This window comes from Sciurus carolinensis, chromosome 3 (genome assembly GCF_902686445.1).
Source record: "Sciurus carolinensis chromosome 3, mSciCar1.2, whole genome shotgun sequence".
Lineage (NCBI taxonomy): Eukaryota > Metazoa > Chordata > Mammalia > Rodentia > Sciuridae > Sciurus > Sciurus carolinensis.
Window position 1 is genome coordinate 153421107 of NC_062215.1, and position 25076 is coordinate 153446182.

At 36.4% G+C, this 25076-nt stretch overlaps 1 protein-coding gene across 4 annotated transcripts in view; it reads left to right on the plus strand.

The window, feature by feature from the left end:
* Positions 1-25076, plus strand: part of Adam23 (ADAM metallopeptidase domain 23) — a 156414-nt gene that overhangs the window by 98262 nt on the left and 33076 nt on the right. For all 4 annotated transcript variants that reach the window (XM_047546469.1, XM_047546468.1, XM_047546470.1 and 1 more), the window contains exons 10-18: positions 5560-5631; positions 7946-8109; positions 9065-9149; positions 10034-10124; positions 12373-12421; positions 14547-14646; positions 17570-17641; positions 18210-18299; positions 19563-19643. In XM_047546469.1, coding sequence (XP_047402425.1) covers positions 5560-5631; positions 7946-8109; positions 9065-9149; positions 10034-10124; positions 12373-12421; positions 14547-14646; positions 17570-17641; positions 18210-18299; positions 19563-19643 — 804 coding nt within the window. The remainder of the gene's footprint in view (positions 1-5559; positions 5632-7945; positions 8110-9064; positions 9150-10033; positions 10125-12372; positions 12422-14546; positions 14647-17569; positions 17642-18209; positions 18300-19562; positions 19644-25076) is intronic.

The window sequence follows — 25076 nt, forward strand, 5'->3', positions numbered from 1 at the left end:
ATTCAGGAGTGATCTCCCCTGATGGAAAGGAAAACCAAATATGTAGGCAGTGATTTCAGGTAATGGAGACTAAAATATGAGCTTCTGTAGGATATTAATAAGGTAATCTTTTCATCTGACTATTTTTATTGATTGTGACATTGAGATTTTTTTTCCAGCTACTTCTCAAACCTGAGCAATGTGGCATGTTTTGTGAATTTATGGCTTTAGAGGCCTAAGCTAGTCAGTCACAGTGGTGCATACCTGTAATTCCAGTGACTCTGGAGGCTGAGGCAGGAGGATCACAAGTTCAAGGTCAACCTCAGTAATTTAGTGAGAGCCTAAACTACCTAGCAAGACCCTGTCTCAAAATAAAATAAAAATGGCAGTTGGGGATGTAGCTCAATCTTCTTTTACCTCCCACCTGCCAACAAAAAGCCTAAGTTTTCCCTAAAGCCCATTATACAAATACTTTTAAAGCAGTTGTATACAATAATTAAAATATATGCAATTCCTTTTATTGTACAAAGTGCATTCTCAAATAATCAGTAATCTATATTATCATTTCTGAAACCTTGACTTGCAATTCCAAATCTCTTGTTCTACCACACTATGTATGAAAAGTCCACAAAGCCATCAATCAGACAGTAGCTTTCAGCAACCGTACAGCATAGAAAACTTAATGCATTGTTTTAGATATCATATATATTAAATTTATTCATTTATATTTTGGGGTGCTGGGGATTGATCCCAGGGCCTCATGCATGATAGGCATGCACTATGCCCCTGAACTGTATGCCCCAGCTGCCCAGAATTTATTTTTTAATTTTCTTAAATGATAAACATTTATATAAACTTATCTTTACCTTATATATAATGAAATAGCACTGTTCTTAAAATGTTGCTTTATACATAGAAAACTTTTATAGATTATACTATATATTCTGTGATGAAGTTACATTATTCTGGCTATCATATTTTTTATTTAAAAATTCGATCTTTTTACCAGTAAGTGTTGGTAATTCATTTTATTTGAATTATTATTAAAAGGATAAAGAATGAACATGATATGTTCATCTGTTTTTGAAACCAGAAAAAAGAAATGTAATGTGAACTGATGTTTGGAGGAAATACATGTTAATTTTTTTTTCAAAGTTTCTGATTTTGTGTAGTAATAATGCCTAAGGTAGAAAGAAATTACCTAAGTAGTTTTCTACTCTTTAAAGAAATATTACTTCTAGAATAACAGAACTAAATATTATCCTTTTGCTTTAAGAACATTGCATTCTAGTCTATGATAGTCCCAAATGAGTGTGTCATCTTACAAGAATTTATTCTTTATAGAATAAGATCTTTTTTTAAGGTATTCTTTATATGACGTGAAGATAGTTTTAAATATGATTGCCACAAAGAGGTAGTAAATCAAAACATGGATTTGAGTACTTAAATTCCCATGATGAAAGTGAAATTGAAGTAGACTATCTGATCCATCTATTTTTTAATGTCTAGAGATTTGCCATTGGGCTTTAGAGTAATCATACCACGGAGAACATCATCTTACAATGTTTATACTGTATGAGGCAGCAGTTATTTGATAACTCTTAACTTAGGGTTGAAAATAAGTTCTAATTTAAATTTTTTTTAAAAGACAAATTTCTTAGGGTTTCATTTGTTCAGGAAGTAAAAGCAAATTTGCCAGCTTAAATGTAAATTATTTTCAGTGATCTGAAAATGTGAAGGTACATTTTATCATAAATGGAGACTGAACATTTTTCTTTATTTGCAAAATTAGTTCTCATTCATGCAGGAAATAGAAACATTTTGCCTACATTTGCATTCAAGCTTGCACCTCTAATTCAGAGTAACCTAATATTGACTGCCTGAAAAATGCACATATCGTATTTTGAACAGACATCACACTATCAGAGGCTTTCAATTAGAAAGAAAAATCCATCAATTTTGTAGAAAGCATCTTAGTACCTGGCTGGCGGAACCTAATTTGTGCCAATTACAGCCTTGATAAGAGTCTGCAAACATCTCTTTGAGCCACTTAAACTAAAACTAAATATTACAAACCTTATTCTAAGAGAAAATTGGTTGAGATATTTTAAAGTGCCTGAAAATCAAGTGTTTTGCTTTCATTTTTGCTGTATTCTTAAGTGGGAGCCAATAAGTGCAAATGGGTGATGATAATTCAAATATTTTTTTAAATGTATATCTCATTTGGTTTTCCCTACTTTAAAAGCACTGTATACACCTAAAAAATTACAAATTCTTATCAGTAATTGTGATTTGTTGGGAATATATATGAACTATTTAAAAGAATTGTTAACTGAACAAGTTTATCTCCTGTCTTGATCCAGAGTAGGCTTTAAATTTCAACCATGTGATCTTGAATGAGTTATTTGGGAATAATAAAATTCATTTCATAGAGTATTGAGGAGCAAATAATGGTTGGAGGAGAAACTCTTATCATAGTGCCTAATAAATTCTAGGTGCTCAATTAAATGTTGCTTCAGGTTAACAAATCTAGTGGTCACTGTTCTATCTTTATCTTACTCCCTTAGCAACATTGGACAAAATTACTCTCTTTTACGGAAACAATTTCGTCCTCTCTTGTCTTCTATGACACGACAGCAGCCATTTCTTCTAAGTCTTTTAAATCTGACTCCTAGAATCATGGAAGTGCCCCATGGCTACGTTCAGCGCTCTCATTCCATAGTCCCCGAGTGAGAGCTTCTAACCTCAAGCCTTTAAATAGTATCATGACTTTTAATTCCTTATTTCCTACTCTATAGCTGTAGCCTTCTGAGTTCCCTGCTCATGCATCCAACTGCCTGCTTGACACTTGTACTTCAATATTGAGTAGGCATCTCACACTTAACACTTCTAAACCAGAACCTGAAGGGTTTGTATGTGTCCACCCCAAGTTCCAGTGTTGAAAACTTAATCCCAATATTCACATGTTGATGGTATTTGGAGATAGGACCTTTGAGAGGCAGTTAGGGGTTAGGTAGTCATGAGGACTGGCCCCCACAAATGGCATCAGTGGCTTCATAAGATAGGGTAAAGGGACTGGAGCTGGCACGCTTACCCTCTCACCATGTAATACCCTCTGTTTTGTTATGAAGTAGCGACAAGGCCCTCACTAGATGATGAACAGGTGCAGGAACCTTGGGCTCAGTAAACCTCTTATTCTCACTACTTCATTTTGGGTATTTCATTGTGCCACAGAACATGGACTCAGTTTCCTAGTCTTGAACTCCTCTTTCCTAGTTTCATTATCTTTTAAAAAACTTTTAAAATTGGTTCTTCTTAGTTATACATGCAGGTAGAATCCATTCTGATAAAATTATATAAGTATGGGATACATCTTATTCTAATTAGGATCCCATTCCTGTGGGTGGGAATGATGGTGGGATTCACTTAGGTATTTGATACCACCATTCCCATCTAGTCAGGGTCTCAACCTGGTGTCACCTTTTATTCCTCTCCTGCCTCACCTTCTACATCCTTTAGATCTGCAGGCCTTGGCATTTCTCCCTTCATAATGCTTCTCAAGTTCATCTGCTTCTCTTTGCTGCTGTCTGCCTTCATTACTTTTTACCTGGACGATCACAGGTAAAAAGGGAACAGTTTCTCCAAAGCTCTGTCTGCTTCCATTCTTGATCCTCTCCAATTCATTGATCCATAGCAGGTTGAGTGATCTTTCTCAAAAGAAAATCAGAGACTTGAAAATTACAAATGAGAAATAAATGAAAAAACATCACATTTTGGTAGACTTTAAAAAGACCTTATTAATTTTTTAAACTTTCAAGTCATATTTTCTATGACCATTCTACTATAAAAAGTCATCTCTAAAAAGGACAAATTGATATTCAGAAGCAAGATAAAATTCTTCTTAACAGTAACTTTAGAATAGGTGTCAGCTAATATTTTTCTATTCTTTATGTGACATATGCTATTTCACTTCAAGATTTTTTTAAGTCTGCAATTCATTGGATTTTAGTAACTTTACATTGTGTGTAATCATCACCTCTGTGTAGTTCTAACACATTTTCATCATCTCAAAGGAACTTAATGTTGAGACTTTTGCTTTTATTCTTAAAAGGTATCTGAAAATTTTCAGCTTGTAGAATTTGCTAGGCCACTTGAAATAGACAGCAATTTATAGAAATTTCTTTATGCTAATTTAAAGTTTAAACCTGCTAAAATGCTTGAAAAATTTTAGATGAATGTGATATTTTTATGACCCACTTATACACATACATTGAAACTTATTTTTAAATGAATGCATTGAGACAGTTTGGGTCCCTTTATGATACACAGAGGTAGCAATAATGTGAACAATAGCAGCAATATTATACCAATAGTTACAAATTAATGAATGCTACCAATAGCAAGTTATGAATCAATTTATTACACATTTATCATGCATCCTCTGTGTTCCCAGTGTTCTAAAAATAGGTGTCGGATATATAAACACTTAGCCATACTTTTTTTGTTTCCAAAACAAAGGAGTTGAGAGAGAAGGAAATGAAGGGGATCTGGCAAATCTGTAGGGTAAAGGAGAAAAAAGAATATCATGATTTCCCAATGTGAACATATTTTAAATCTTTATGTAAGACATTACTTTCACCATTGTAATTGAAGATAGGTGTCAAAGACTTGTGGTACAAATCTGAATTGGAGGTTTTAAGTATATGTGTGTATACATATGCATATATGTGTGTATGTATTTTAAAAATATGTATTAAACATATGTATTTCCCCCCTCAGACTTGTAAGGTATTATGGCCTTATGCACCAGTAGAGGGCATGGTTTTCCCATGGCAGACCTCAGCTTTCCAGTGTCCTCTTAATGACCTGTTCAGCAAAGTGCACTACTCCTGGCTAAAAGCATAGCCCTCCTGATGTTGTTATAGAATGGTTCTATTAATTTGCTCTTCTTTATTTTCTTTAATAATGGTAAACAGCCATCAGTGCACTTTACTTTTATGTCTCCTCTTGTCTGACTGGGAGCACTCAGAGGTGAAGGTTTCCATTGGAGGAAACATTCTCTGTAGGGACACAGCTTTCTATGTCATGGGTGCTGCCTGAGGTGCTGCATAAGGAATTTTCTTGATCCACGGGTGACCTTGAGTGTTAGGTGAGGGAAATGACCAACGACGACTAAATATTTTGGTGTATGGCCTTTATAAACTGTGACATTTCATTTCAATGAAAACAAAGGATTGAACTGGTCGATATTAAGACAATTTAAAAACTGACTTCTAAGTGATAAAGCTTTTCACATAGGTCCCTTTCCATCACCTAGAACATTATGTGTGTTTTAGAGTTCTGTTGCCAGAGGATGAGAGAGAGAGAGAGAGAGAGAGAGAGAGAGAGAGAGAGAGAGAGAGGCGGGGAGGGGTGGTAGGGAGAACGCCACCATATTCAACATGGCACAAACCAAATGCTGTATTTTTGATCCTCATTTTTACCTATTGCTAAGAGATTTCTGCTTTTATGGAATTTTGAAATCTATCACCAAATTATGATTTGTCAGTGACTGATACATCTTCTTTCCCCCACCCCCAGTATAAGAAGCATCGCTCTTCTCATGCACACACCAACAACTTTGCAAAATCTGTGGTCAACCTTGTGGATTCTGTAAGTACCCCAGTTTTCTTGAACCTATTTTAACCAGGATGGCATGGTTTATATCTCTATCTCTGTTTGTTTTCTTGTTTCCTTAGTTACTTCCTGGGCAAAAGTAAAAAATGCAGTTATTAAGTTTGGCTAAGAAATTGTAGCATAGTCTGCTTCAGAAACAGTAGTGTTATCAGAGTTTCAGGGAGCTGCTGAGTATTCTCAGAATCCCAAAGCTGCATTAGCATTGCTTCCTTTAAACCTCTGTTTACATATTTTTGTTCATTATTATTCTAATTGTGTATATTTATGATGCAGTGTTATAATGTGCTACTTGTTTACAATGTGCAATGATCAAATCGGGGTAGTTAGTGTTTCTAGCTCCTTAAACGTAACATTTTTTTTCCCATTAGCATGTAATAACTATATAGCATTGCTTCTAAGCAATATCTAGACCTTGGTGTCATCAGAGTCCGTAAGGGACAAAACACAATGGATAAAATTAGCTACCATAAGGAGTGCAAATTACACTTGACAAATGGGACTTTGTTAATAACAGGTTGAGCTTTTCTTGAATATGTGGTGTTAGCAGAGAAGAACTAATAGATTGAGGCAGTGTGTGTTTGAGAATATAGATAATAGAAAAAGAATTTTAAAGGGAACAAATTTATTATCTTAGTATTCTCATTAGTGAAATGTTTCAGACATTGTTTCTAGATGACATAATTAGGTACAACCCCCAAATAAAACTAATTTGAAAAAAAAAATGTATGCATAATCCTTGAAAGGCTTTTCTAATCCTTACTATTGATATTTCCTGCCCGCCCCCCGCCCTCTAATTTTATGTTACAAAGAATGATTATTAAGATTTTCTTCCTTTTTCTGCCTTAGGTAGGAACTCCACAGATCTGGATATTAAGCATTCTGTTCCAATGAATAATTCAATTCGACTAGCATATATTAAATACAGCATGCTACTTTATATATTCTAATGTAAAATGCTCTTTTGTTCAGCTAAATACATTTTTATCTAATATTTATTGTATGTTCCTTTTTAATGGTGAAAAAAAAAACCTTTTATAACTTGCTGAACATCTCAGTGATATTTATTTACTCGAAGGAGCTGCCTTCTTTTCTGCCTTTTAACAAACTAAAAACCAGCAGCCATATAAATTCTCATAACATACATTATGCACACCTAGCTTATGTTGTGTGCCTGGTGGCCACAGTTGAGCAAATGAATAATATGAATGGATGTGCATAGAATATATAATATAAAGTTAAGATTGAGCCTCTGAGAGCCAGTGTACACCTGGTCTATTAATTTTAATTTCAGCTCTTGTCAATCTTCTCAGAGGAAAGCTGTAAGTGAAAAATGGAAAAGAGAATCATAAACACATCATTTTCCCTGAAAAAGCTGTTTACTTAGTAACATGCCTTTGTTAGTCATTTCAGCATGACTGAACAGAGTCACATCTTGCAAAGTGTAATTACCTTATAAGGTCTGGAGCTGATCACTAATTTTGAAAGACATTAGGCTTAACTAATTTTGTGTAGAGTCGTGATAGCTTTGATTTGGTGTAGGCATCGTGATAGTCCCCTTCCTCAGTGTGTTCAGAGATCAACCATTGTTTTCTTAATTAGTTTGCAAATAAAACAAAATGGCAACACTCACTGAAGTTGCTAAACTATGTGAATTATTCAGTTTTGGGGCCAAAAGTAGAGAAACAGAGAAGGGTAACAGTGTAAATATTGTGAGTGATCCTCTTTGTGGAGAGGGCGAGGTAGCTGATATAAATCTGCTCTTTTCCTCTTCTGATCTCAGCTTTGTGATTCCTTCCCTGTGTTTTTTACTTTTCATATAACGTGGCTCCAAGGACAAGCCATCCACTGTTCGGTAGACTGTTCCAATCCTGCAGGAATAACTGGTTATATTGCACTTAGAGCCATTCTGTCAGGCTCAGCCTGTTGCCTCCTATGAGGTTTGAAAGGTGATTTTTATGAACCCTGTTCTCAATTTATGTTCTGACTTAGAATCTTGACATCCCTCCATCTGACTGTCTTTACCCTCGTGAAATGCTAGGCCACCAAATGTACAGATCGGGGTGGAAATAACCTTATATGAGATGAGGTGATGTGGGACTGCATTGTGTGGTTGTTCTTTCTTTTTGCTCTTGAGAAAGAGAAAGAAAAAGTAGTTTCTCTGTGATGAGCTAATTCTGACCCCGTGTTCTCTCACCTCCCCCTTCCTGTCCTTCCGCTGACTCTGACTCACTGATCGTGCATGTTTGACCCAGTGTTTTCCTCCTGCACCTGTCCTGTTGTATACCCTCAGATTTACAAGGAGCAGCTCAATACCAGGGTTGTCCTGGTGGCTGTAGAGACCTGGACCGAGAAGGATCAGATTGACATCACCACCAATCCTGTGCAGATGCTCCATGAATTCTCCAAATACAGGCAGCGTATCAAGCAGCATGCCGATGCCGTGCACCTCATCTCGTATGTACCTGTTTAGGCTTCTCTTGGAGTCTTCCGTTTGGCATCTGTCTTTGTTCCCTTGTGGTGTCAGTTACATTATGTATCAGAAAACAGTGACTTGAACAAGACTGCTGGTGATGCCCCTCTCCATTATACAGGAAGCACAGATACCAGGGCTGGGATCCCAGTGCTGGTTCCATGACCGTGAGCTCTACCTTCAGAGCATATAACTTCCATCCGCAAGGTGGACTCACACCCCAAGATAGCTGCTGATGCTCCAGCCTTCCTTACAGGCAGTTGAGTCAACTTTTGTAAGGGACATTTCCTGAAAGTTTTCATGCATCAATTTCACCAGCAAATCATTTCTAGACCTTTGTCACATGACCACTCCTAGCTGTGAGGAGGCTAGGAAACATGGTCTTTTGGATGAACCACCAAATACAAATGAGTTTCTGTCACTAAGGAGGAGGAGTACTATACTTTCTTTCTTCCTATAACAAGCTGTTCCCTTCCCTGCTCCTGGTGTAGCTGTTTTCAGTCTTCCAACATTCTTCCTGGAATCAAACCAACCAAAGTACTCTTTTTTCTTTTTTTTCTTCCTCATCTTTACCCTTTCTTTTCTTTTCTCTCATTCTTTAGTTAAAAATTTATAATAATCAGTAATATTCTGTAGAACTACTAGATACTCTCTACTAGAAAAAGATCCAGGACTGTGGTCTGTTTATCTCTGTATCTTTAATTCCTGTGCTGGTCCTTGATGTTTGCATGGTGCTCAGTTAATGCTGACTCAACTGAGATTGTTTAATACAACATAAATTTAAAGGTATTTTGGCAACATAAGTTTAAAAATACAGTTTTTATTTCCTGAGGAGGATGGTTACACTGAGGGGTGGTCAGTGTAAGAGAGTAGACATGTTTAGGGAGCGTTTATACGGGAGCCGCTACATTGGTTTTCTAATATTTTTTTTTTCTTAAGGCGCGTGACATTCCACTACAAGAGAAGCAGTCTGAGTTACTTCGGAGGTGTCTGTTCTCGAACAAGAGGGGTTGGTGTGAATGAGGTAAATTTTGTCAGTTTTCCTTAAGCAAAAAGTTATCTTTGCATATGCTGGTGTTGAGAAGGTGGCGTGAGTGACTTAGACTAATAAACAGAACCCAAAATGGGCCTTTGGATTCATGATGATATCCTTGGGGTATGATAATCACAGTTTTGCATATTTATCAGGTAAATGCCAGCTGAAAACCAGCTCAGGAATTTTCAGGTCTCTAGAGATAAGATATTAAGTTTTTGTAAGCTTTTTAATCCTGTTCTTATAATTTTTAAAGTTATAGTGCTCTCCATCCATATTAGTTTTAACTCATTTAAATCAAAGGATTTACAATATTGTGTTTTTTTTCTCCCTATGTAGATTTATTCATCTTTATGCCTTCTACCTACCAATCTGTAGAATTAATCAAAATAAATATTTTCTCAATATCATTGTTTGCATTTTGATACCTTTATTTTTTATAAAGAATATTCTTAGTTGGCTAATGTACCCAAAAAGCCTAATCAACTATATATAAACTCTAGTCAGTACCGGAATATATTTTACCATGTTATCCCAATAGCCAGCATTCAGTGGAGACCCCTCGTGACTTAGTTGTAGTAAGTTGAATTTGTTCTTGGCTTGATATGGGCTGAGTCGGAGACCAGTCTTTTGGGACTTGTCATTATATTTTCATGTTAGAGCTTCAAGTTCTGAGAGTTGTCACATAGGAAGAATGCCTTTTGCTTCTTGGGCCCAGTTGCAGGGAAGAAGTGAGAAGGAGCATACGCCGTCTTTAGATGTTGTGAGGCTCTGCTTAGGGAGTTGAAATGATATGTGGTAACAATTAAGAAATAATAACTAGCTTTGTGCACTCTCTCAAATGTTTCCCACACACTTTCAACTCTGAAAAACAGTATGGTCTTCCAATGGCAGTGGCACAAGTATTATCCCAGAGCCTGGCTCAGAACCTTGGAATCCAATGGGAACCTTCTAGCAGAAAGCCAAGTATGTACACTGACCTTCTTACTCACTTTTGTGGGCCATTCTTCTGTATAATGCATGTCTGGGCAATAAATATTTTTCATTCCTAAGTCACTATAGTTTATCCATGCCACATAACCTTCCTCTAAAATGTTTATAAAACAAGGAATTTAAGATAATTCTTAATCTTTTGGGGTTATCGAATTTTCCTCTTAATAATTCATAAAATCATACCTGGTTGCTCAGGACTTGAGTTGACTTTTTCTCACACTGCAAAATTGCAGTGGTGGATACTCCCCCTCTGGGTTCTAACCAGCTACGTGTAGTCACAAGATGCTAGAAGAAACTCCATCACAAGATTGGTAATAGTATAGCTGGATTAGGATTAGTTTATATCTAGAGTTAAAAAGGATCTCTTATTTAAATTTGAATTAAACGTACCCACCTAGTCACATCAGAAAAGTTGGAGAAGAAGGCTCCTCTGTACAAAGCCTGTCAGCCTGGGGTGGGTGGGATAGGACAGAATTCTGTCTGTTGGGAAGGCAGGTCCAAGAGAGAGTCCACACAGGGTCACGGATCCCATCCATGAGAAAAACTTGATGTTAGATGCCACTTTCTTCATTAATCAGATGCAAGATGGAAAGACAGGACTGACTTATCCAGTAGGCCAAGTGTTTACAGCCCACCATCATTTTAGGGACCCAGGAAGATTTCTAATGTCTTTTAAAATTAGATTAAAACCCCACCTGAATTATATTCCCTATTCTATCAATATGATAGTAAAATATAATTTTAATACATTTTCGTCGCAGACAAGAAGTACCTTCTGTCCACAAACATCCTAATGTGATCTTGTGGAAAGAGAGACCAATGTGTTCACTCACATTCACTTAGCTAGAAATTAAGTGGAATCTCCACTCCTCTGGGTAAATATGAGATACCAGGAATAAGGGTCTTCCTTCCACCTCAACCTCCCCAAAGAAGTAAAGGAAAAATCTGTAGCATTATGTTACATTTTATACTTTTTTGGTCATTAATACCTAATAGTATGAAACAATGGAACAAGATATATATACCCATGGGCTTCTTGAATTCTTTGATGGGTATCTTAAATGATCAGGTACATGATCATCACAGCTGTCTGCAGGCATTTTGCAAATCCCCATGAACTTTCTAATATCTTGCTCTAATTATTTACTTCTCCAAGGAAACACCCATTCCACATTAAAGAGGTTTTTAGAATTTTGTGAGCTGTCATGGATACCTTAAAACCAGAAAGGTGTATTACTAGGCTCATGGTCTTGTTTAAAATCCTAGAGGGCAGTGTGAGGGTCAGCTGAGAAATGTTGCTGGGGTGGTCACTGGGTGAGGCAGTGAGTTCATTCCTAAAGTCCACCATAGCTCCTTCCTTCCTACTATTCTGTATTCCTTTGTGAAAAATGTTTGTTTAGGTAGCTAGTTCCTGAGTTCCAAACTTTGAGTTTTAAAAAAATCCATTTGGAAGTCTTTCTTTAAAAATATCATTATGATAGAAAAGAGAATAGGAAAAAATAAGTGAAAAGAAGAGCCCATTTCAGTACCAGCATGTTGGTTTCTGGTATGTATGTTAAGCTTACAGTTTGTATTTAAGTAATTACATGTATGTCTGTTTAGACTTCCCTCTTCTGCCGAACCTTTTAGCACAGTGTTCTTCAAGTCTCTGACAAGTCCTGACTTTGACTCTAGCTAATCAAATTCTCTTTAATCTCCAGTGTGGCTTCGTGAGAAGCACTTCAGTGATATTTCACTGTGTTCATGGAGAGCATACTGGTGCATGATCTGTGTGAACCCCAAAACCAGTCTGGTAGACAGACAGAGAGAGATTACTCCCATTTTTGAGGTGGAAACACTAAGACCCAAGAAAGACTAAGCCACTTGCCTATGGGACCCTCTCCTGTGGTAGAGCTTACACTAGAACTCAGGCTCTCCAGTCTCCAGAGCCCTTAGGGTACTTCCCACTACTCATTGGAACTAGGTACCTAATTGAGTTGTCCAAGTTAGAAAAATAAAGAGTGGCATAGTTTTATTTCCTGCCAGGTGTTTTCTTAGGAAGCAACCTATGCTTCTGGAAAGGAGAAGGAAATATGCTTAAGTGAAATAAATTTTGTCCTCTGAGACTTCCCATTCTGTATCTTTTTGACATGGGATTGATAATAAAGGATTTTTGTAGGTACTGTAATACAAAGTAAAGATGTGATTTTTGTTTCCTTTTTTTTCTGTTCCATTGGACTAGAATGTGACTGTACAGAATCCTGGGGTGGCTGCATCATGGAGGAAACAGGGTAAGTTTTTATTACACATGCATTTGATGTAGGCCTTTTGCTAAAATTACTACATATAATCAGAGACATAGTCTCTCAGGTACTGGTCTTTTAGACTAAGCATTTAGTATGAATTCAATAATTAACTTTCTGATATTTTAAAGCAGCCAGGACTAATTCACTTTATATTTTAATTTTTAATTTAAGATTGGTGATAAAAATAAAATATATTAGCTACTCTACTTCTTATTAACCCTTTAAGGAAGCACATTTCTATATGCTTCTAAGTTTAGGGGAGGCATTAATTTTTTAGTACACTTGGACTAAAAGCTTGTTGTCTACCTGAAGCAGTCAATGAAAATCAATTTAGGCATCAATTTACATTTTTAGGAATTGTAAATATATATGCTTACATTAGTAAAAATTGTACCATATATAGAATCAATGAAACTTTTTTCCTTCTCCGATTTATTATGTTTAACCTAGATAATGTTTTAGTGATAAATATTTGAACATTCACTCACCTGTCCTTTCTTTTCTTTTGAGGACTTTGGGAACTACAGCAACTGTCCCATAGCTGCTGTTGTATCAGTGAATCTAGGCCTGAAACATGGCTCTTTCCTAGGGACCTGTGCCCCATGCAGGCCACTGCCCCAGGGCCTCCTAAGCTATAGCCCTCTCCTAGTAGATGGGAGAGGGTTCCTTACTTAGATCCCTCTCCGACTTCTTTTGCCCATGCTGGACACCTGCCCAGGACACCTGTTCAGGACATTGTCAGAACATTGGCGTTTCTTCCATCCCTCTGAGTCTTGTTGCCAGAAGTCCCTACCCACCTGTGCCTGCCCCTTCTTTATTCTACCAGATGCTCCCAGGAGTCCAGCTCCTGGACAGAAGAGGTTTGCACAGTCAGCCATTATCCCTGCAACTTTACACCATATTCCTAGAAATGAAGTTTATGCTCTAAAACTCATAGCTTCCACTGCTGCATTACTTTTGTTCCACAATTTAATAATTGAAAGGTATACAGGCATTTCTGAGGACTATTGTAGGAAGGTAGCTCTGTTTTTAATATTGGTTTTACAGGGAGATGTCTTTTTCCTTTTCAACTCCTAATTTCTAAATAAATTTTTGAACTGATTATTCATAGAATATAATAAAACTATTTAAGGCTAATGTATTTTTTCTCAAGTATATGGTTCTTATAAGGGATCACTGTCAACAGTGACAGGTTTTATTTCCTTTCATAAATAATCCTCATATCTCATATAGTATTGGGTTATATCCTGAAATAAGTAGACTGTCACTCTCAAATCAAGTATTGTTACAATTTCTGAGAAATCATTGTGTATGATTCATCTTAACCTTGACAATGTGATGGTATATCATATATATATACATTATTGTATATTACACATTAATATGCATATAATATATATAATATTCCCTGTGTGCTGACATAGAGGTTATTAATTTGATTAAGTAAATCACAGAGAGGCTCATTTTATATTCCTGCTAAATTATTCCTATCACCCAATAAAATTTGACAGTGAGAATAAGGAGCTATCATTTATGGGAATTTATCCTAATCTGTTTTTCTGGTGTACATACACACTAGAAGCATGTACACATATGTGTATGGTCCAGCACATCTCTTTAGAGTTCTCTGGTTTACTTGAGTCACTTTGTTGAAGCCTGAATTGCAGTCTTTAATAAATCTATCCTAACTCCCTCCTCTGGAATGGAGTCTTATAGGCTTATGAACTCCTTTTATTCAAGGCAGAGTCAAAAGACTGCTTGCCTTTATTGAGACATAGCAAGTAAAAATGACCACACTTTAAAATGCAGCCTAGATGAAAGGTTCTGTAATGAACTTTAAAAAAACCGTTTCAAGCCAGGTCACAAGAGGCCTTGATAGAGGAGGAGGTTGTAACCTTGTCCCCAAAACTGTGATTTTCTCTGTCTTTATACTTTTTACAAACTCACATGAATTTATTTTACAATTGGAACCATGAGTCCTTTGTCAAAATTCGTGTAGATTCATCTGCATCCAGAATGAACATTTTGTTCTCATTCAGGGGTTTTAATTTCCTTCTCTGATGACTGTTTTTGGCACATTATTTATATTACCAATGCATTATTTCCTCAGGGTGTCCCATTCCCGAAAATTCTCAAAGTGCAGCATTTTGGAGTACAGAGACTTTTTACAGAGAGGAGGTGGAGCTTGTCTTTTCAACAGACCAACAAAGGTTAGTAACTTCAGAAGTGTAATTATCTCTTCAGTGTTTAACAAGGGAACTGTGCCAAATATCATATAATTGTCTTGGAAAGCAGGTTTCTTGTCAGTCAGATTAATACTTAGTTACAAAAAGTCTTATCACGTGGAAGATAGAATCTCATTTAAATGAATGACCAAGCTGAAATCACTGTTCAGTGCTGGGCACACCCCAAACCCCCTGCAATGCAAAAACTCTTCAACTAAAATATCTTTGATATTTTCATGCTAGAGTTTTTTGCCTCTCTATACCAAGAAATAGTGCATTAGACTAAGAAAGTAATCCATCTCTCTGCTAAAAATTCCCCACTGTTTCTAGGGACCCAACTTCTTCCATCTCTTCCTTTTTGTCTTTTGGTCTTTTTGCCTTTCTTTCTTTCCTTTCTGCCTGCCTGTCCCCACCTGCCTCAATTTCTCCCAGGCAGGAAACATTACTAATATCAGCCAGCCAAAACATGTTTCAGGATATTTTCGGCTGCCACAAAGACCATACTTATTTATACTACATAGTCTCTTCACCTGGGGAGGTCCGCATTCCCCTGGCATTTCAGCAGAACTTGTATACAGTGTTAAAATCCCTTATCCATAAATCCTGAGTTAAAAAAACTGAAAATTTCTAGGTGTGGTTTTTACAAGTTTGCAGAAAACACATTTAACAATACAACTACATTTAAAATCTTGTATTTATCCCTCATAGTGTGAATACTTGCATGTCTTACTGAAGAAATGTTAATGTGTTTTTTGTAAGTTATGTCCCAGGCCTCTTGGGACTATTACATAGAACACGACTATTTATCATACCTTTATAAAATCCAGCAAAGCCAGAAATCTCAGACTCTCTGACTAGAGCTTTTGGATAAGGCTCTGTTTGGAAGTAAAGTTACTTGGCAGACAGAAAGATAGGATCCATGCTAATTAGCCAATGGTAAAGAAATTCTAAAGCAGCAAACTTCATATTTTCTGTAAAATACTACTTTATAAGTCAAATACAGTTCATTACTATACAAAATGTTTAATACTTTGCAAATGAAAAGTGGAATCATGTCAGCCCTTTCTAAAAAAAAAAAAAAAATCAGTGACTAATGTAAGTAACTCATAGAATAACTCTCTCCATACCCATAATTAAGTGATACTGCTGGAGTCAGGGGATGGTAGCTCAATTTCTTATACCTGTATAAAATCTCAGTAAAGTTGCAGAAAGGACAAACCAAATTTTTAAAGTGACCTTACATCATTAATGTAGGCTGCCTGTCTTTCATGGCATTGATCTCAGTGCACCAGAAACCTGAAAGCTTTAAAGTGTTTGAAATGGGTAAAATCAGTAATAAAGAACTAATGTGAGATGCTGGCATTTTTGAATTGCTATGTACATGGCTAATTTTACCTAGCTTGCAGAGGACCAGCTAATTACAAGCATCATGCTTGAGGAAATAATGCTCACTGATTTGGGAAGGATAAGGTTTCTTATATATGCATAAAGAGTCATTGTTGCCTTTCTCAAATTGCCTGTGAGTAGGAAGACAATTATTGCAATAATTTGGAAACAGTATAAAATAACTATGCATACATCTTCAATTTTTGAAAGTTAGTAAATAAAGAGTTATTTCTCTTCTTAAATTACATATTACAACAATTTTTTAAAAAGCCCTGTGGATTCCAGTGGAATTGTTTATATGTGTATATCAAAGAACTAATTTTTTCCCAAGGGTTTTTAGTCAGTGAGGGTATATATATGCATGAGTTTTGTGTTGTTTTCACATTATCAATGTGCATAAATGTGCATATTTTCTGTGGTTCGGGAACCTTCTCAACTGCCATACTGTCCATCTGTTAGAGGTAGTGACACATCTCAGGATGGAGAAAGAGCCCTAAGAAAGGACCAGAGGCCTAATAGAAAGTGTGGTTGTGTTCTCACTGACCTTTCCATGTTCCATTTTATCCTAATGGAGTACTAACAGAGATTGATGTCACTCCTTGAACTTTCCCCCAGTGGAATCTCAGCCAACTGGCATGGGAGCTTCCTTGCTTCCTGTAATAGTTTGGCCTTCCTGGAACTGGAAGGAAGGTCAGGTCTTTCATGGGTAGAGTTGAAAGGAGATAACCTTTCCTCAGGGTGTGTATAGCTGCTCGGGACAGGGTCTCTTTCTCCCTCTCCTAATCAAGGCCCTGAGCATTTGTGTTGTGATATGCTGCTGCACTCTTCACCCAGGGTAATGATCATGCCCAGAGAAATCCTTCCCCGGGCTGTGGGAAATACGGCTGTTTCTCACAAGCAATGAACTGCCTCAACAGTTGGTTCCTAATAGCATTCATCTAGAAGCAAGTTCATGACACCAGTAGGATAGATTTTTCTAGAAATATGACTGTTCTATCACTCCAGCAGTGATTGAGAAATTGAGATTTCCAACAGACACATGTGTCTGTTCATTCATTTGATATGTTTCAGACAGATGCAGGTTTCTTTTCAATGAGGAAGATGGGCTTGGGTTTCTAGCAACTTTGTTTTCCAAGTTTGTTTGCTTTTATTTGATTTTATGTATCACATTTGACTGTGACTGAAGCATAGTTATCTTTTTGACAATTTTTATATCTTCTGTGCTGCTATAAGCCAGCAAATTAGATATCTGTGAGTCTTATTAGCAATGCATTTTAGCTCCATTAGCAAATATGAAAAGTGATCTATCCCTCTTGACAGCTTATTTCCATAAAAAGTAACTCTAATGCTAGAGGTCATCTCTGTGTTTCCCACACAGACACCCTATATAAGAAGCCTTAATAACAGATAGAAGAATACCACATGATAGCCGAGTGTAGAACCATGTATGTGGACTGATTGGTGTGTTGATTTTCTGGGATAAATGAAAATACCTTCCGTTTCTCTCCCTAATCTCTTTCAGCTATTCGAGCCCACAGAGTGTGGAAATGGATATGTAGAAGCTGGGGAGGAGTGTGACTGTGGTTTCCATGTGGTGGGTACAAGAGTCCTTCTCTACCTTCAGTGCAGCTCCTTCAGAACTAGTAAGAACAGTGTTAGAGAGAGGCCGCTCTGCTGTTCATCATGGTGCCACTCCCTGATCAATACTTCTTCCCAGCTCAGACACGTTAGGATTAGTCATGTCCTCATGGCCTTGTCTGACAAAGACAAATGGATTGTTCTAATCAAATTCCCTACCTGTTTAAAAATCCATGACTCATATCATCTTGGGTAAGTTTTACCAAATCACAAAACATTTTATCCATGCTCTTCCTGGCTTTGTCTTTATAAAGCTTAACTGGGTAGTAAGATGTAGTAGAGCTCACCAGGGATGGGGTGCTGCTTAACAATGAGATACTCGTTGATGGAGAAGCCCTTTCATAGGACATCATGCTGTGCTAGGAAAGATGGCAGAAAGGAGACCATCATTGTTTTAAAGTGATTTTTCTTTGTTAAAATATTTGCTTACAGTTACACATGTCTGTTCTCTGGGATTTTGCACAAGACACGTGTGGGGGGAATGCCAAGTGAGTGGCTTTACTCACGTGAGGTGTTTTCTCTAGGAATGCTATGGATTGTGCTGTAAGAAGTGCTCTCTCTCCAACGGGGCCCACTGCAGCGACGGGCCCTGCTGTAACAATACCTCATGCCTTGTGAGTTACCTGATAGCTTCGTCTTTCTTTTAATTGACAAACTGACCAAGTATCTCAGTATGTACATCGAGTGTTTGTATAGCTTGTCATAAATTTATGCATATTGGCCTGACGATTTTATAGAATCAATAATTCCACCCGTCATTTACCTCTACTGTTATTCTCTATCCACGATCTTGTCCTCCAACCCTTCTTAGGAAAATACACCTCTGTTGCTTGCAAAATAAAGATTGAGAGTTGCCCTACTAACACAGATGAGGATCAGATCAAATCGTTGAATAAAAGAGGGGCAATTCCTGTGGTCTTTTTGATAATATGACTTCTTACTTATAAGGTTTTTCTTCAAAACTTACCCTAACTTATTTTAGACCCTGAGTATAAAAGTTAATGTTCATATTTTTCCACTTGGCTTTTTCAGTCCTCTATGCAATCAGGAAAGCTAGATAAGGACATAATTACATAGGTTCATGTGTATATGCACAATTTGTGTGTGTATATGTGTGGACGCAGTCTTCTATTTATATTGACCCCCAGTTTTTGAAAAATCAATTTTGATATTCCTTTTCTAAATATATAAGACCTGTGATATTTCCTGTAAGCATGAAATTACAGTTTTATTATTTATTTCAATACTGAGAGATATTCTACATTATGGTATTCTAGAAGATTCTAGCTTAGTTTATACTTGCTTCATGCACCCTACCAGTTTATAAATTGCTTAAAGCTAATGAGTCCTTTTTCATGTTTCACTCATCCTTTCCCATACAAACAAAATGATTTGTACATTACAGGTAATCACTGGCATCACTGAAGGTAATTCATGTAGATTCATTTTAATTTTATTGTATATATTTAGCTAAGGCAAGATTAACATCCAGGTAATGGATAAATTAGTGCAGGCTGGAAATGTTTATCAATCCTTCAGAGAGATCTTAAATGTTTATATTACAGTGTTTTGCTCTTTTGTCCCAAGACAAATCAGCGTTTCTTTTTTACATAATTTTCATTATATTGTTTTCCTAAAATAATATTTGGAGACAGTTGGTTCTGAAGCCTGAATACTTAATGCCTTGGCTGATGACTCATCTTCAGTGTAGACGGTCGTGTCTGGCCTTGTATCATCCTGCAGCTTTTTTATTAATTTATAAAAAGGGACTGGTGGCGGTTGATTAAGAGAAGGCCAAAAGATTGTTGGTGAATTTAAAAGTAACTTTTTCAAATATGAATTAGTATCAGTTCCTAATATTGGGTTTTGACTTGCAGTTTCAGCCACGAGGGTATGAGTGTCGGGATGCTGTGAACGGTTGTGATATCACTGAATATTGTACTGGAGACTCCGGCCAGGTATGGCAGACTAAGTTTTCAGTAATACATCGTACAATACACATGTTGACGCTTTCCATGTAGATTTCATATGTGAACATGTTTTCTTTTTTAATGTTTTGGCATGTTATGTTTTCTGGTTATTTCTAACTCTTCACCATACTTTTATTTTAGGAAAGTTGGGCATGTTGTTTTTGGACCTATACCTTTCTTTTTCTTCCAAATTTCCCCTTCATAGTTTTTTTTTTTTTTTAATTTGATTTATACCCAATTAATTGATTTTTTTCCCCTGGCCCTCACATTTTAAATAGTCACATTCACATTAATGGAGCACTAATATACTGTTTCAAATATTTTAGTGCTATAAACCCTATCTATTAACAAATTCTGGATGGGAACCCATTGTAGAAAACAAGGGACAAGCAGCACTGTCCTGGCTGAGGAGGACTGGGTTCCGAAGTCCACCTTCCTTAGTCTCTTGAGGCCTCTATTCCCCTTTTTAGCCTTAGCTTCAAGGCCTTTACATTTTAGCATGATTTTCTTTTCTTTCTGTACTTTTTTTTAATGGGTGCATTATCGTTATACATAACGATGAAATTGTTGTTCCACAATATAACAATGTCATTTGACCAATGTCACTCCCCAGTACTCCTCCCTGTCTCCATACCTCCCACCCCTTGGTCCCTTTCCTCTACTGATCTCTTTGATTTTTAGAATTCTTTGCATTCTAGTATGATTTTCTCTCCATTAAATGATGATAGCATTGAATTAATATTGCCTTCTGGAATTCCCTCTTTGTATACTTTCTTAAAAACTATTTTATATACTTTCTTAAAAACTATTTTTTTAGTTGTCAATGTACTTTTATTTTATATATTTATCTTTATGTGGTGCTGAGAATCAAATCCAGTGCCTCACGCATGCCAGGCAAGTGCTCTACCACTGAGCCACAACCCCAGCTCCTCTTTTTATACATTTCATGTTTTTGATTTATGTCATATTATTCGAAGTCTCTGTTGCTCAAATAAACATTTGTTGAATTGTGTGTCGAGCACTGTGGTAAATGCCAGGATATGGGACGGAACAGGGCTGACGAGTCCTTGTTCTTGTGGAACCCATCTTCTGCCAGGGCCAGGTTTAGAGAGGCGAATAAGTGAATAAACAGTTAGATGGCATAAAGTAAGGTGCTGTGAAAAGCAGGACGCATTGACAGGGCAAGATACACTAAGAAGGAGCTAGTTTGTAAACAGGAAGTGTAGAAGCCTGGCTTTTGCCAGAAATGGAAGGAAAGCAAGGAGAGTGGAAAAGATTCAGCAGAGGTGTCAGAAATCAGGGCAGGTAGGAACTTGCAGCCATGGTAAGAAGTTTGGATTTCATCTTATCTTCCTTTTCATTCTGACATCACTTCAAAAGCATTTTCCTGTGCTGTTGCACAGTTTTTATAAATCTTTAAAAAATTATTTATTTATTTATTTATTTTTTACAGACTGTATTTTGATTCATTGTACAAATGGGGTACATCGTTTTGTTGCTATGGTCATACACAATGTAGATTCATACCATTCGTGTAATCATACATGTACATAGGGTAACAATGTCTGTCCCATTCCACCATTTTTCATACCCCCTCCCTCTCATTTCTTTCTACATAATCTAAAGTTCCTTCATTCTTCTCTCACTCCCCATACCCCCACCCCCATTATATATCATCATCCACTTATCAGGGAAAGCATTTGGCCTTTTGGTTTTTTGGGATTGGCTTATTTCACTTTGCATGATATTCTCCAATTCCATCCATTTATTTGCAAATGCCATAATATTATTCTTCTCTATGGCTGAATAATATTCCATTGTGTATATCCTCAGAAAACTTGGAATGAACCCACCTTTTGACCCAGTTATCCCACCCCTCGATTTATACCCAAAGGACTTAAAATTAGCATACTACAGTAACGCAGCCACGTCAATGTTTATAGCAGCTCAACTCACAATAACTAGATTGTGGAACCAACCTAGATGCCCTTCAACAGATGAATGAATAAAGAAACTGTGGTATATATACATAATGGAATATTATTTTCTTGTAGATTTATCAGTTGATTTATATCCAGTGTTGGATATTTAGGTTTTGGAAGTTTTTAAAATTATTTTATTAGCATGGTAGTGAATATCTTTGTGCCTTTTTAATAGTGTTTCTCGATTGGGGTTATCTCCTCAGGATAAGTTCCCAGCAGTAGGGTTACTTCTTGTAAGGTACTGTAGCTTCCAAGGGGCTCCCAACAGATAGAGTTGGAGGCCAAAATATCACTTTTTAAGTTCAAAATAGCAGATTGAAGGCCATAGTTTAATGTGAAGGCTAAATGAGTCTCTTCACAGATCTTGGTTTACTAAGCTGCAGCAATAGGTTACTGACAAAATCAGGTCCATTATGACCTCCCCCAGCAGAGGCAGGTCTGGCATGGAGAAGTAGTAGAGAATGTGTGATTAATGTGGGCAGGCTTTCTTCTAAGAGAAGAAGGACAAGAAGAGAGCCAGAATTCCTAGTTATTCTTCCCAAGCTTATCTGTCAATCACTGCACTTCCATGCGGCGGAAGTGAATCAAGGAGCAGAGCAGCTGGAGTGAGTTCTGTTCACTTGAAGGAAACACAAGGAGAAAAGGAAAGGTTCTTAAGTAACTATTTTAAAAGGTCTGGATGTGTATTATCTGAGGTTCAATTCGAAGGAACCCTTTCAATGATATGGTACAGGGAAATATTTAGGCTGTGTGTGTGTGTGTATGTGTGTGTGTGTGTGTGTGTTTATGTGAGAGAGAGAGAGAGATTAATTTTCATGCATATGTTTCTTATTTTATGTTTACATGAAAACTAAATATATAAACAGGTTTCTTTGCAGTTTTTCTATAACATAATGACAGAGTATGAGAATTGTGGGTTCTCCCTTCCTTGACAAATGTACTGACAATCCTTATAAACTGTTTCACTGAGTTATATTGTTAGTTTTGTAGAATAATATTATTTTTATAACCAGCATAACTGGTTTTAGTTCTTTGTATTCAGTGCTTTTGGAAGTGTAGTTTTCTCATTTAAATTTTTAACTCCTGATTTGCCAGAAATTTACTGAACATAAGGCTTTTATAATGGAGGCTCTTTGTTTGATCTGATATTTTAATGATATTCTAATGTCTAAGGAAAACATTTTTTCCTTTTCACCACATATGTGTATGTTAAAAATTAACTTTTCATTGGCATATTAAAATAGAATATTTTCTTATTAATACTTTTTCAAACATGATTGGAATGAAACCAAAATAGAGAATTAGAGTAGAAGTAAAGTCCTAAAATTTTTTCTCCTCTTCTTTCAGATACAGTAAACTTTGAATCTAATTGAGACTAATAATTTTTAAGAAAATAGAATCTCTGCAATCTCTGTAAATAAGTATATAGGCATTATTTTTTATTTTATTTGTTCTTTTTCTTTAACATGACAGTAGAATATATTTGGACATATTTATACAGACATGAAGTATGTCTTATTCTAAATAGGACCCTATTCTTGTGAATGTACATGATGTGGAGATTCACTGTGGTGTATTCATACATGTACATAGGAAGGTATATTAGATTTATTTCACTCTCTTTCCTATTTCTATCCCTCCTCCTTTCCCTTCATTCCCCTTTGTCAAATCTGCTGAAATTCTATTCTTCCCCTGCCCCTTAGCATTCATATATCATTTGACCTTTGGTTTTTTGGGATTGTCTTGTTTCGCTTAACATGGTAGTCTCCAGATCTATCCATTTACTGGCAAATACCATAAAACCATTCTTTTTTATGGCTGATATGCATATTCCATTATGCATATCATTATTTTATGTTGTTTGCCTCATATTTTTGCTTAATTTGAGTGTGTGATTTGAGTGCCTCTGAGCCATTTTTAAAATTCACAGTTTATGACAGAATAAATACTTGAGGAACTAAGAGAAATCCTTGGCAAAAAATACTGGATGATATAATAAAGATATCTAATAATATGGGAAGTGTTTTTGTTGGCACTAGGAAATAGGTCATCTAACTAGGTAGTATAATACATTTTAAACACATTTAAATGCTGTTGCACTGTTGAAGAGAGTTTGAGCAAACCTGCCTTTACAGCATCAAACCAGGGTGAAAGGACATTTAGAGATGGAATCCAAACTCTTCTCAGAGAAGGAAGTACCCAGATTTGTGGTTCTCCTGTTTTAGATGACTCTAGAAAATGTGAGAAGCCCCATAATTTCCCTGTTAAACATTTTGGTGAGAAGCAACTGGCATTTATTAGACTAAAGTGAAAACAAATTGTTTAGAAATCTTCTTCACATGAGGCTATGGCAGTTTATAATAAGATTTGTAATAAAGACATTTTTTCTTTAGTAAAGAAAAAAATTTTCCTTCTTGAAAATCATAAAAGTGAAGTATGACAAATTAATTTTAGGTCCTTATGTGCTTAATATAGTAGCAACATTTCCCCCCCATTTCTGTTTACTGTGGTTGCATTAGTTTTAGGGTAAGTGAATAATTAATGATCGTTGATTGATGAAATAATGATTGTGTTCAGAGTGAATTTGCATAGATGAAAGAGACCTCAGGGATCTGTGCTTTTGTGCAGTTGGCTCAGGATTCCAGGTTTTAGTGCCAATAGTTGCATCCTTTAAATACTCACCAACAGGTTGAATGAAAGAAAAGCTGTGGTGAATGAAGCTTGTATTAGAGTCAGTTATGCTTTAGAACAATAGAGAAGCAAAGTACTTTTGCTCAAAGTATTCTTTAGTACTGCTCCTTAAGAATGACAAATTAATTCTATGATCCTCCTGTGATAAACATGATAAACAGCTTGATAAAGTGCAGAATAGAATAACTTAATTGTATCTGTATGAGTCATTCATTTTCTCAGTCGATAAAAATCGAGCACCTACAATATGCCTGATATTGTTCTGAGTGTCAGGAACGTAGCAGAATACAAAACCTGCATGGATCTCACATGGATCTCTCCTTATTTTTGTTATGAACAAAAATAAGCGAATGCAGAAGTATAAAATATGTGAACCGTCAGTGCTGAGTGTTGTGAAGAAGTCGAACGGGAACAGGAGGTGGGCTTTGAAGAGCGTGGCAAAGTCTCTTTGAGAAAGGCATATTTAGGCCTTTGACTTGACCTTTTTAACCCTCTTAAATGCGTGCAAAATTTAACTTCACTTATTCAGGATTACTTTGGGGGAAAATGAAATAGACTTTAAAGAACGGTTTGATAAATGAACCTGTAAGAGGCAATAAAAAGCCTCCACAGCACAGATTGTTCTAGTAATGAGTTTGCAGCTTGAGAGGTCAGAAGGCTTCTGACGATGCTGCCCTTATATTGCGTGGAAAGGCAGAGTTTTCCTTCTGTTTCAGTAGTGCAACCTAAAGGTGAGCGTTATGATGTC